This window comes from Ziziphus jujuba, chromosome 4 (genome assembly GCF_031755915.1).
Source record: "Ziziphus jujuba cultivar Dongzao chromosome 4, ASM3175591v1".
In the NCBI taxonomy this organism is placed as follows: domain Eukaryota; kingdom Viridiplantae; phylum Streptophyta; class Magnoliopsida; order Rosales; family Rhamnaceae; genus Ziziphus; species Ziziphus jujuba.
In genome coordinates this window covers 26,203,605-26,215,905 of record NC_083382.1, presented here as the reverse complement: position 1 = coordinate 26,215,905, position 12,301 = coordinate 26,203,605, and the positions used below count along the sequence as shown (strand labels likewise).

The 12,301-nt window shown below is 38.9% G+C and overlaps 1 protein-coding gene across 3 annotated transcripts; it reads right to left on the bottom strand.

The window, feature by feature from the left end:
* Window positions 1–8,361: 8,361 nt before the first annotated feature.
* On the bottom strand, window positions 8,362–11,173 carry LOC107416951 (G-type lectin S-receptor-like serine/threonine-protein kinase At2g19130). Of its 3 annotated transcripts, none has more exons than XM_048472270.2 (2): window positions 10,694–10,833; window positions 8,362–10,610 (listed from the first exon to the last, which is right to left on the bottom strand). In XM_048472270.2, exons 1-2 carry the CDS (start codon window positions 10,694–10,696, stop codon window positions 8,541–8,543), a joined length of 2,073 nt encoding a protein of 690 aa, XP_048328227.1. In that variant the 5' UTR covers window positions 10,697–10,833; the 3' UTR covers window positions 8,362–8,540. The 3 variants fall into 3 exon arrangements, with proteins under 3 accessions (XP_048328227.1, XP_048328226.1, XP_048328228.1); XM_048472271.2 differs by having other exon boundaries at window positions 8,395–10,610; window positions 10,823–10,958; XM_048472269.2 differs by having other exon boundaries at window positions 8,362–11,173.
* Between the last annotated feature and the right edge of the window lie 1,128 nt (window positions 11,174–12,301).

Below are 12,301 nucleotides of genomic sequence, written 5' to 3'. Positions count from 1 at the left end.
TTAATTTTATTTGGGCTAAAACAAAGCTACAAGAATTTATTTGCCATGATAAAACACTGTATACATGTAGGTCGGCTTTCATCGGGTGCTCAGTTGAGGCCTAATTGTTACGGGCCTAACTTTTATAACACTTCCGTGCGGCACTTAGCACCTCCCTTGCTAAGTAAGCATTGTTTACAAGCTATCACAATGTAGAACCTAAAAGTAGTAGAGTAGGAAGTAGGAGAGTTTGAAAGAGTGTGGAGAATACTTGTATTGCTAGAATTCTTAGATGTGTTACAAATGAGAGTCCAACCCTTTATATAGAGGGCTTGGCACGTATCGCAACGATACAAGGTTCTAGATATGTACACATGTCACCTATCTAGTTAGGGTTCTAGATTATTTTAGGGTTATGTACAAGATATTTACATGGAGTATTCTAGAGAGATTCTCATCTACATTAGTTTAGGTTTCTCTTGAATCTTCTAGAATAATCCGGGCTTCTCTTGGATCTTTATGAAGAGTGTAGAAACTTCCAGCCAAACCTCAAGGTTTTCACCTCTTCTGGACGGGACATGACACCCTCCCCCACCTAATCTAGCGATGCTCTCATCGCGTCTTCTTCTTTAAACCTCCGAATGTGATCTCTAAATTGCCATAAAGCCTCTTCATGCTCCCAACTAGCTTTACTATCTGGTAGGTTCTTCCACTTCACTAGGTACTCAGTATAGTTAGGCACTCCTCTACGTCGTATGACCTGATCGGCAAGTATAGCCTCTATGTCCTTATCAAACGAAGTCACAACCGCCGTAGGTGCCCTTTTTGATTCCCCCCGACTAGGGTCTTCCGTGTCTTGATGGTAAGGGTTCAAGACACTCACATGGAAAACAGGGTGAATCTTCAACTTAGGAGGAAGTTGTAGTTGATAGTAAATCTTACCCACCTTCCTTACAATAGGAAATGGTCCTTCATAGCGTCGAACCAACCTCTTATGTACCTTCCGTAGGGCCTTGAATTGTTGGGTCAGTAGCTTCACCATGACCAACTCACCTTCTTCGAATGCTACATGCCTTCTCTTGGTATCTGCCCACTTCTTCATCTTTTTAGATGCCTTGTCCAAGTATGGTCTAGCCAAATCGGCTTGTTCTTCCCAAGACTTGGCAAAACTGTAGGCAGCAGGGCTTTTGCCTCCATAGCTTAGGGCTAGGGCATTAGGAGTCATCGGTTGTCTCCCCGTCACGATCTCGAATGGACTCCTATTAGTTGATTCACTTCGTTGTAGGTTGTAGGAGAATTGAGCCACATCCAATAACTTAGCCCAATCTCTTTGGTTGGCACTCACATAGTGCCTCAAGTAGAGCTCCGGTAAGGCATTGGTGCGCTCCGTTTGCCCATCACTTTGTGGGTGGAAGCTAGTGGAGAAGTTTAAATCTGAACCAAGAAGTTTGAAGAGCTCGGTCCAAAACCTTCCAGTGAATCTAGGGTTTCGATCACTTACTATGTTGCTAGATACTCCCCACAGCTTCACCATGTGCCTTAGAAATAGTCGGGCTGTCTCCTCTGCTGTGCAATCTGTAGGTGCAGGGATAAAGGTAGCATACTTGCTAAACCGATCCACTACGACGATAATGCTACCATAGCCCTCCGACTTAGGTAAACAAGTGATGAAAATCGAAACTCTCCCAAGATCCGTTTGGAATGGGCCACGGATCTAGTAACCCTCTTTGTTGCTTTTGCTCTACCTTGTCTTGTTGGCACACAAGACACGTCCTCACATAGACCTCCACATCATCTCTCATATGGGACCAATAATATGTGGCTCCTATTAAGGCTAGGGTGCGTCGAGTGCAACCCACTTGGTGTCATGGCACTCCTTGATTAATTCCCTTCTTAGATTATCCTTCTTGGGCACATATATACGGTTCCCCATAGTGTAAAGCAAGTCATCTCTTACCCAAAACCGCCTAATCTTTCCCTTGTTGACTAGGGCCATGATGTTATTGGCTATGGGATCTTGTGGGAGTCCTTCCTTGATGCGTTCCAGCAAGGTACACTCGGGCTGACTTATGGATGCAAGTTCGGCCTTCCTACTAAGTGCGTCCGCCACCACATTCCCCTTTCCTGGCTTGTACTCCATCTTGTAGTGGAACTCCGCCAAGAAGTCTTGCCATCGAGCTTTCTTGGGGGTGAGTTTCTTTTGGGTTTGGAAGTAACTGGTGGCAATGTTATCCGTCATAATGGTGAAGGAGCTCCCTAAAAGGTAATGCCTCCACGTGCGCAGGCAATGGACGACCGCCGTCATCTCCTTTTCTTGCACCGCATAACGCCGCTCCGTGTCATTGAGCTTTCTGCTTTTGAATGCAATTGGGTGCCCATCTTGCATTAGCACCCCACCTATGGCAAAGTCTGATGCATCCGTATGCACTTCGGAAGATATTAGAACATCCTTATGGCCATCAAGCTCTTGAACAACAGCTAGATAGCTTTGCTCATTCTTTTTAATGCCCTTCTTAAATTGCATGGCCGATAAAGCTTTGGCCTCCATCTTGCTAGCCCTTTCTGGAGGCACCATGCAAGTCATCCCTCCATCCATGATGCACATAGAGTTTGCAAATGGAAGGGGGAAGGCCTTCATTTGGTCTAGGAACTCCATGTCTAGAACGACCTTGAAGTCATCCATGGGAACTACTGATAAGTTTAATTGGCCCACCCATTCTCCAATGGTGGCTTGTGCACCTCTAGCAACCCCATGGATGGGCTTTGCAGCCGAGTTAACCGCCTTCATTGATCCACCCTCTTTCAAGGCCTTAATGCCAAGTCGTTGTGCCTCTTCTACCGAAAGGAAGTTGTGCGTAGCCCCCGTGTCCACCAATGCTTTGGTGAGCACTCCATTGATCTTTGCTTCTACAAGCATTAGGCCACCTTTCTTTGAATCCTTAGAAGCAGCCTTGATGGCATTTAATACTTGCAAGGAGCCCATGTTGGCTTCTTCCTGTTGTCTCTCCTCATATTGAATGGTCATGGCAGTCAATGCCTTCCTCTTTGGGCAATCTCTAACCCAATGTGGACCATCGCACAAGAAACAAGAGTTCTTAGGTTTGGAAGCATCCTTACCTTCTCTAGGCGGCTTCCATTTCGAGCTTTGAGGTTTGTGTGCACCTTCCTCTCTTTTGTGTTCTTTGGGCTTGCTTGATTCTCCCCCACCTTTTCCATGGTTGGTCTTCTTCTCCATTGGCTTCGAGGAGTCCCTTTGGATGGTGTAGTCGATAAAGCTTTCGGCATGTGCGATGGCACTAGCTAGATCTTGTACCCCACGCCTCTTCAACTCCGTCTTTGCCCAAGGTTGTAGACCATCTATGAAGTAGAAAATGGAGTCTTTATCTGATAGGTTCGGGATCTCCAACACCAAGTTGGTGAACTCCTTGATGTATTCTCGGATATGGCCCATTTGCTTGAGTCGTCGAAGGCGACTCTTTGCCTCATCTTCGGCATTCTACGGATAAAATTGCCTTTTTAGATCCTTTTTAAAGTCATCAAAGGTATAGAAAGTGCACGTACCTCGCTCTATGTCGCTATGCTTCCTCCTCCACCATAACATTGCTGAGTCGCTAAGGTAGAGAGTGGCAGTCCTAATCTTTGAAGCATCGTCCACAATGCCCATTGCTTCAAAGTATTGCTCCAAGCCCCAAAGGAAATTCTCGAGCTCCCTTGCATTCCTTGTCCCAGAGTAGGATTTGGGCTTTGGCACATCAATTCGTGGCCCCTCGCGGATGGTGGTTGTCCCCGACGCCACCGCCCTCTTGCAAAGAGCCTAATCACCCAGCATATCGTCCATTTGGGTGCGGATGGTATCAATTCTCTCTCCAGCATTGAACGAAGGTCTGCTACCTTCCCCATGCATTGGTCGCGTGTTGAGCGGAGCTCCCTCCTTAAGGCATCGTCTAGCCCATTGAGTAACCCTCTCACGGCTTGATTGATGGCAATGTCCTCCTACTCTAGTCCATCTAGGTCACTCTCCAGTGCCTCAAACCGTTCATGTATTCGAGCAGCATGCTCCTGCAAGCGTAACTCTACGCCAGTCATCACATCCTTGGACTTGGACTTATGCCTCTGCTTCCTCGCATTGGGGTTGCGTTACTCTTCACGACCCCGCACATCGGTAGCTCCCTCCACATTGATGGTAACCTCTGAGCTAGCCATCTTGCCTACTTCCACGTCACGCCAACGATATGCTTGAGCAGCAATTGGCTCTGATACCAACTGTCACGGACCTAACTTTTCCAACACTCCCGTGCGGCACTTAGCACCTCCCTTGCTAAGTAAGCCTTACTTACAAGCTATCACAATGCGGAACCTAAAAGTAGTAGAGTAGGAAGTAGGAGAGTTTGAGAGAGTGTGGAGAATACTTGTATTGCTAGAATTCTTGGATGTGTTACAAATGAGAGTCCAACCCTTTATATAGAGGGCTTGGCACGTATCGCAACGATATAAGGTTATAGATATCTACACATGTCATCTATCTAGTTAGGGTTCTAGATTATTCTAGAGTTATGTACAAGATATTTACATGGAGTATTCTAGAGAGATTCTCATCTACATTAGTCTAGGTTTCTCTTGAATCTTCTAGAATAATCCGGGCTTCTCTTGGATCTTCATGGAGAGTGTAGAACCTTCCAGCCAAACCTCAAGGCTTTCACCTCTTCTGGACAGGACGTGACATAATGCCGAGGTTGCCATAGAAAATTTGTCCGTAAGATGTTTACTGCAGTTGGAATACTAGCAATTAAGCAGCAACTATTTGTTTGCCATGTTGTCTTGGTTGGGCCCAGAATACGTTCCAACATGCAGTATTTGGCAGCAATTGCTTTGACCTGTCCAGAAACAACCATCACAAACCGACTTGGTAGCCTCATCTCTAATGGAGTAGATGAAATAACTTTCATTCACATCCGAAAAATACTTGAAATTAAAAGTATAATTTTCCCTCATCTCGGGTACTTTTTCAAAAATCTTTCCATTCCAAGATCCACTTGTCCAATAATTTTCAAACCTATTCCACAGTATTCTATAAGATGTGTCCACTTCCAGAGAGAAGAGTCCACCGGGCTGGATCTTCCAAGTTCTTCAGCGAAATGAGGCATTGGCTGGATTTGGTTCTGTTGTTGTATCCGTGTTTACGACCAGATAACCATGGATTAACAAAATTTTGCCATAAAATTCTTGAGGAATTGGACCCTCCATCTTTTAACAGGAGGTTTCCATCACCCCCAAGAATCGCATGTGAAGTGTTTGATGTAGTTGTGTAACTCACATTTGTGGACCAAATTGGGATTTAGGACCCGTTGAAGAGAACTAAATTACCATCTGTTGAGATCTTCAACACTGGAGAAAATCTATCAGAAACTGGTTTCTCTCTGTTTGCCACAAAAACTATGGTTTGCTTAGAAATTTTATTGTACACATGCATATGTAGTAGTTGGAAGATTTACCCGCTTTATAGAATCCCAATTCTTAGCAGAGACAATGGTTTGGTCACCGGAGAGGGATTGATTTGCGAAGATTGTCTTAACTCCAAGGCAGATATGTGTCTTGAGAAATAAGCACAAAAATAGTGTTGGAAAATTTTAAACTGTATTAATTAATTTTTTAAAATTAAATGGAAATTTAAAAGGTGCATTTTTATTATATTTAAGTTGTATAATTTCTTGCTATATTTTATAAGATACTAATTCATAATGATGCTATATTTGAAAAGGTATCCTTCATTCATCCATGGCCTTTACCTATAAAAAGATATTTTTATATTAAAAAGACATGTCTATCTCTATTTATTTTAATTCAATCAATTCAATTATTATTCAATTCTTATATTAACAATATTAGAGAATCTAAATGTTGTATATATGCAGAAGTTCAAATCAATTCTACTTTGTTGATTTTGATAACTTGGAATGCTACTATTATCAATAGAGATCAAAGATGATTAGCATAAAGCCATGGGCTCTTAAGTGTGGTAAATTCATAAAGACATAAAATTCAACTTTAACTTCGATCTAATACTGGTTTTTCTATAAATCTTACTTTTATTATTATTATTATTATCATTATTTTTATATTTGCATAATTCTCGAATAAAAATCACATTTGCATCTATACCATTGATTGGTCATATATTTTTAATATACACTAATTTTTCTATCAAAAAGAAGAGCAAGCATGTATGTCGAGTTGTTCTTCATCATATCCATGGTCGTACAAATATTTTGCCAAAAAAAGAAAATGCTGCGTTAACGTCGTAGAGAACTTGATAAATTTTAATAAATATTATATGGAATAATCACACATAACATAAACATAGTAACGGATAAATTGATTATTACTAACAATCTCATATCATTTAATAGTACGTAATAATAGGGTTTAAAACATATTGTGCAATGTAGTTTGTTCCCATCTTCTTGCCATGAAATCCTACATGTTGAGTGACCTGTAAAACGATAAACAATCAGTATGTAAGAGGTCATCATGGAGGCATCTCTCAACCTCTTCTCTTTCTCCTAGGTCAAAATAATAATAATATTACAATGGCTCCAAAAACAATATCCCATCTCTTTTACAACACAATTAAAATAATAATAATAATAATAATAATAATAATAATAATAATATATCTATAAAATAGAATGGAATAAGATACCTGATAAAGTTTACAATTGGACCATAAAAAAGCTGCAAAGTTCTTTTAATTTAATGGACCAACTAAAGAATAAAAAAAAAAAAAGGATTATTTCAATGAACCTAATTGCAATGCTACTTAAATAAAATATCCAATTCCATCATTGGAACATCAAGACCCAACAAATGAGTTAATCTGATTATGTGCAGTTCACATAATCATTCCAAAATTCTTCCACTTGAATGGCCCAATCTAAAATATAAATAGAATAGTTATATATTAATCTAATGAACTAGTAGATAGAAAATTAACTAATTAAGTTACAATTCTTAACATGTTGCCCAGGTCATGCCAACATTTGAGATTTTATTTTTGTATTATATATATATATATATATTATTTATATCCGTGACATTGTAATCTGATCATTGTGGTCCATTCCTTTTATTTTAGTAGTGTACTCCTTACCCCACGGAAAGGGGAATCACTAATTTTATATATCGAACAGAAATAAAAGTGGTTGAAAGTGGTAGTGATCAATAAAACTATAATAAACTAAAATTTGCATATTTTATGTGTTTTCAATGAATATTGGAATTTGGGTAATTCTCTATTGAGTCCTTGGAATCTCCTTATCCGGTTTCCGCCATTCCTGAAAAAAGTCTTGCAGAGTTACAATGACTTCAAACTTCCAAGGGCGCCAATTTGACTAGCTGCAAGTAATTAATTAAGAAATTCCTTGTCATGCTGTAGAGGACCCGACAAACTAGGTCGATGCTCGAATATAATTTGGCTGGTAACATTGAATATGGTCAACTTCATAAAATTCATTTGTCAAAAATGCAAAATTAGATTAAAGTGACCAAAAAATAAAGGTTCAAAGGGTGACATAATACACTCCATATTTTGGGAGATAAAAAATTATGTATAGTTTAGAGGGCTAAGTCTATTTAACCCTTACTAAGAGTTTTTATTTATTTATTTATTTTTTATAATTTGGGTCAAACAATTAAAGTCAAATGGTTTTGGACCTTGATTTATGATATAATATTATATACTGTGTTCCTTTTAATTTTACAGTTTAATTTAATTTGGACTTCCATTTATTTTCGTTGTAAATTTCCAGCAACTTGAATGTGATCTGTAATACCATCAGTCAAACGCAACAAGGCCCTTCAGAAACCTACGTGTCCAGCTCTTCCTCGGTTGTGCGTTTCATTTGAAAAGTAACATTGGGATGGAGTATAAACCCTGACAGTGAGAGCTTAATTATACTATTAATCGGCTTCGGAGCTCTAGTTAACAGTTAAACCTCATCCATCATCTAGTACCAAAGGATAAGCTTTGATTAGATGTTTCATTGACTTAGTCATCTCCCAACCCACCAACTAATAATCCAATAGCTTTTGTCCAAGGTCTGGTGCTCAAATATTTCATCCCAATTAATCTAAAAGGCCCGGACATTCAATGCTAAGAGCAAACGCGCAACACAAAAATTGAATTGGATGTATAGGTACAACAATACATAATGGCCCAACTGGATTGAAATATTTTAAGCACAAATGGCACGTTTCTAATTCATTTCTGAAAAAATCTGTTTAACTTGCCGAAACATAGTCTTGCTTGGCTCATATATAATTATTTTTTGGTCGTTGGCTTATATATACAAGTTAGAATTCCAGAAAGTTAAACTCCAATCGATGTAATATGCTAGTAAAATTTTGGCATAGGTAAGCTAATGAAACATACTCCAGAATTCAATTAACAATATAATAAACTAAGATCATACTATGGAACAGAGCAGGTTATATATAAAGAAATATAAGAAAAGCAATAATTTACATATATTCTCATCTGAAATTGAAATCTTCTCAAGGTTTACTCAAGATGTAGCAGTGGACATCACCGTTTCCTGGCTGAGAATGCTACGGCTTGAGGATGATTCTGTAAACAAGATATACTCCGGGTCCGAGTTGTCAACAAAAACAGGGAAAGATCTTGGAAGTGGAGGCAAGTTCACATTTAAAATTCCCTCTAGGATTTGAACAATCTGGCCCATGGAAGGCCTTTGAGTTTCTTCACGTTGGACGCACCAACAAGCCACTCTACAAACTCTAATAAGCTCTTCCGGATCAGCATTCCCCTCCAACCTCGGGTCCAAAAGGCTGAAAACATCTCCTCCTCCAATTATTATGCTTGCTGCCCAAGTTGGGAAAAAACTCACGTCGCCATTAACATAGTACTTTGAATTTCTTCTTCCGGATACAAATTCAAAAAGCATCATTCCAAAGCTGTAGACATCAGCTTTTGCTGTTATGGCTACTCCTGAAATCCATTCTGGTGCAAGATAACCTCTTGTCCCTCTCATACTTGTCAAGACTCTGCTAAAATCCCTTCCCACAAGTTTTGCCAGCCCAAAGTCCGCCACTTTTGGACAAAATTCAGCATCTAAAAGAACATTGTCAGGTTTAACGTCACAGTGGATTATGCACTCTCTGCACTCCTCATGGAGGTAACGTAACCCTCTTGCAGTTCCCAGAGCAATTCGATACCTTGTTTCCCAGTTCAACACTTTTGAATTCTTGGTTTCGAAAATGTGAGAATCTAAAGAGCCGTTCGGCATGTAATCGTAGACCAACAATTTTTTACTACCTTGAGAACAGAACCCATGGAGCCTAACAAGATTAACATGTTGGATTGTCCCAAGTGTACTTACCTCTGTCCGAAATTGCTTTTCTCCTTGGCTAACGCTTTCAAGCTGCTTCACTGCAATGACAGTTGAATCGTTTAGTTTCCCCTTGAAAACTGAACCAAATCCTCCTCTTCCTAATTTTTCTGAGAAATTGTTCGTTGCAATTTGCAAGTATCTGTAATCAAAAGCCACCAAAGAGCCCTCCACTACTGCTTTTCCAGGCGAAAATATTTTCTTTCTTTGTCTCAAGATTACTAAAATAATTAGGCCAAGCAAAACTGCTAATCCTGAAGCTCCACCCACAACAGCACCAATAACTCTTCCATTGCTTTTCCTAGAACTCCGTAGCTCTGAAGCTGCTAGCCTAACATACAGAATTTCTCCTTTGCTTTCACCTGCTGAGAATTGTTTCAGATTTAAGAGTTCTCCAACCCAAATCAAACATTTATTGCTGTCGAAAGCATAAGCTGTGCAAGAGCAGTTATTTAGGCAGATTGCTTTACATACTGCTTCACTCCCTGCAGTGACATACTGTTGAGCTTCAGGCAATGACATGCTAGACATTTCTAAGAATTTGTCCCTCTTACCGTTACCAGTATCATTGATGTTCTCGCAGTTCAATTTTGTTTTCCTCTGGCAGCCATGGGAATAATCTTCCAAATCCCAAAAGCTTTTCAACTTTGGCTCAAACCCCATCAAACAGTTACAGAAAGGCAGAGACATTTCGTTGCAGATTCCATATGCCCCACAAAAATAAGGAACTTCACATTGTTGTCTCGGTTGGGACCAAAACGCATTCCATTGTTTTGTTGGCAACCAATTTAGCTGCTTAAGCTGTCCCGAAACATCCATGACGGCTCGAGGGTACTTAGTAGAGTTGCCCTTGACATAATAGATGAAATAGCTTTCATTGATGTTGGTTATATATGTAAATTCGAAGATGGGATTGGAGTTCATCTCAGGGACCGTATCGAAAATCCGTCCATTCCAAGGTCCACTGTTCCAGTAATTCTTAGACCTATTCCATAGTATTTTGTACGTGCTTGAAGAGGTGTCTAGCTCAAGAGTGTATAGTCCAGGGGATGGATCTTCTGAATTCTTCCATGAAACGAGACGTTGGTTTGTTTTGGTCATGTTGTTGTATCCGAATTTACAACCAGGTAACCAAGTGTTTGTTGGATGTTCAAAGCTCTGCCATAGAATTCTTGGCGAATTGGATCCATCTTTTAAGACAAAGTTCCCATTATCTTGAAGAACAGCCTGTACAGAGTAGGAAGAAATTGAATTCACAATATTTGTTGACCAAATTGGGATTTTGGACTCATTGAACAGTACTAAATTACCATCTGAGATTCTTAACCCTGATGAAAATCTGTCGGAGATTGGTCTCTCTCTGTTTGCCACCCAAACAATGGTATGCTCTGAAATTTCTTTGTACCAAATGCCAATGTAATAGGAGTTTGAAGAATTACCTGGTTTGAAGAATCCCAAGACAAATACCCCACCAGCGGACTCGATGGTTTGGTCACCGGATATGGATTGGTTTGCAGAGATGGAATCCGCACCAAGGCATGTATGGGCCTTCAGAAATAGGAACACGAAAAGAACAAGTACCATGTGTCTTGGATTGTTTTTCTTATCCATGGCCACAGCAAAGTTCTGCAGAAAACTACTTCAACGCACCAGAACTACTATCAGACTTTCCAAAAATAAATAAAAATAATCTAGTCAGTGAAAATATCTTTTTTTTTTTTTTTTTTTCAATGGTTTTCTTTTTTTCCACGCAATTGTAATTTTAGGCAACTTTTTTCTTGCTATCATTCTATCGCGTTCAAATAGTGATGTAAAAACTAGACAATTATTGGTTAATGGAGCTCTAATTCGACAAAAATCTGCGTCATGTGTGTTTTTTTATCAGGACCGGATTTTGATCACCTTAATTTAGAAAGACCAAAAAAAAAAAAAAAAAAAAAAACCACATAAATGTTACCGCTTTAAATGAGCTGCCAATCTTTGGCATCCAGGCGTCCAGTGGACCAGTATCTGAAAAGTCAAACTTGGACATGATTTCTAGAGAAGCATTTTTTCAAAGCACCTTTCTGACTTTAAATTCCAAGGGCATTGCTTTACTAAAACAGAACAAATCTGATTTAAAATTAAAAAAAAAAAAGAAAAAAGAACAAATATTTTGGAGAAAAAAATATTAGCATAATTAAGAAATAAAAAATAAAAATACTACAAGTCCATAATGTTTTTGTTAAAAATAAAATAAAATGAAATGAATCTATCAGAAACTGGTTTTTCTCTGTTTCCCACCCAAACTACAGTTCGCAAAGAAATTTTGGTTTACCACATGCATATGTAGTAGATCTGGCAATTTGGATCATGACACGGCGACATGACTCGAAAATGACACGGAATAAATGGGTTTGGGTTTATTATAAATGGGTTCGGGTCATAATCGGATCAACCCGTTTAACACGATTATTAATCGTGTCATTTTCGGGTTGACCTGTTTAACTCGAAATTGACCCGTTACGACCCATTTATTAAACGTATCAGTTTCAACCCGACACGATTATATACCTATTACAACCCATTTAAATTTAATTTTAAATTAATATTTTATCACTAATATAATATTTAATAACTAAAAAATATTATAAATTAAAAATTTTATAAAAATAATTTTCTATTACTAATTTTTTAAAAACAAAAAATACATCTTTAATAAAACAAAAACATAAAAATAAAAAAAAATTTCGGGTTAATAGGTTAATTTTCGGGTTAACGGGTTAATAGGTTAGTTTTCGGGTTAATAGGTCAATTTCAGGTTAACGGGTTAATAGGTCAACACGACCTGTTAAAATAATCGTGTTAAACGGGTCGTGTCGTGTTGACCTGTTTATAAACAGGTCGGGTTAGTGTTTTAGGTATCTGACACGATTAAT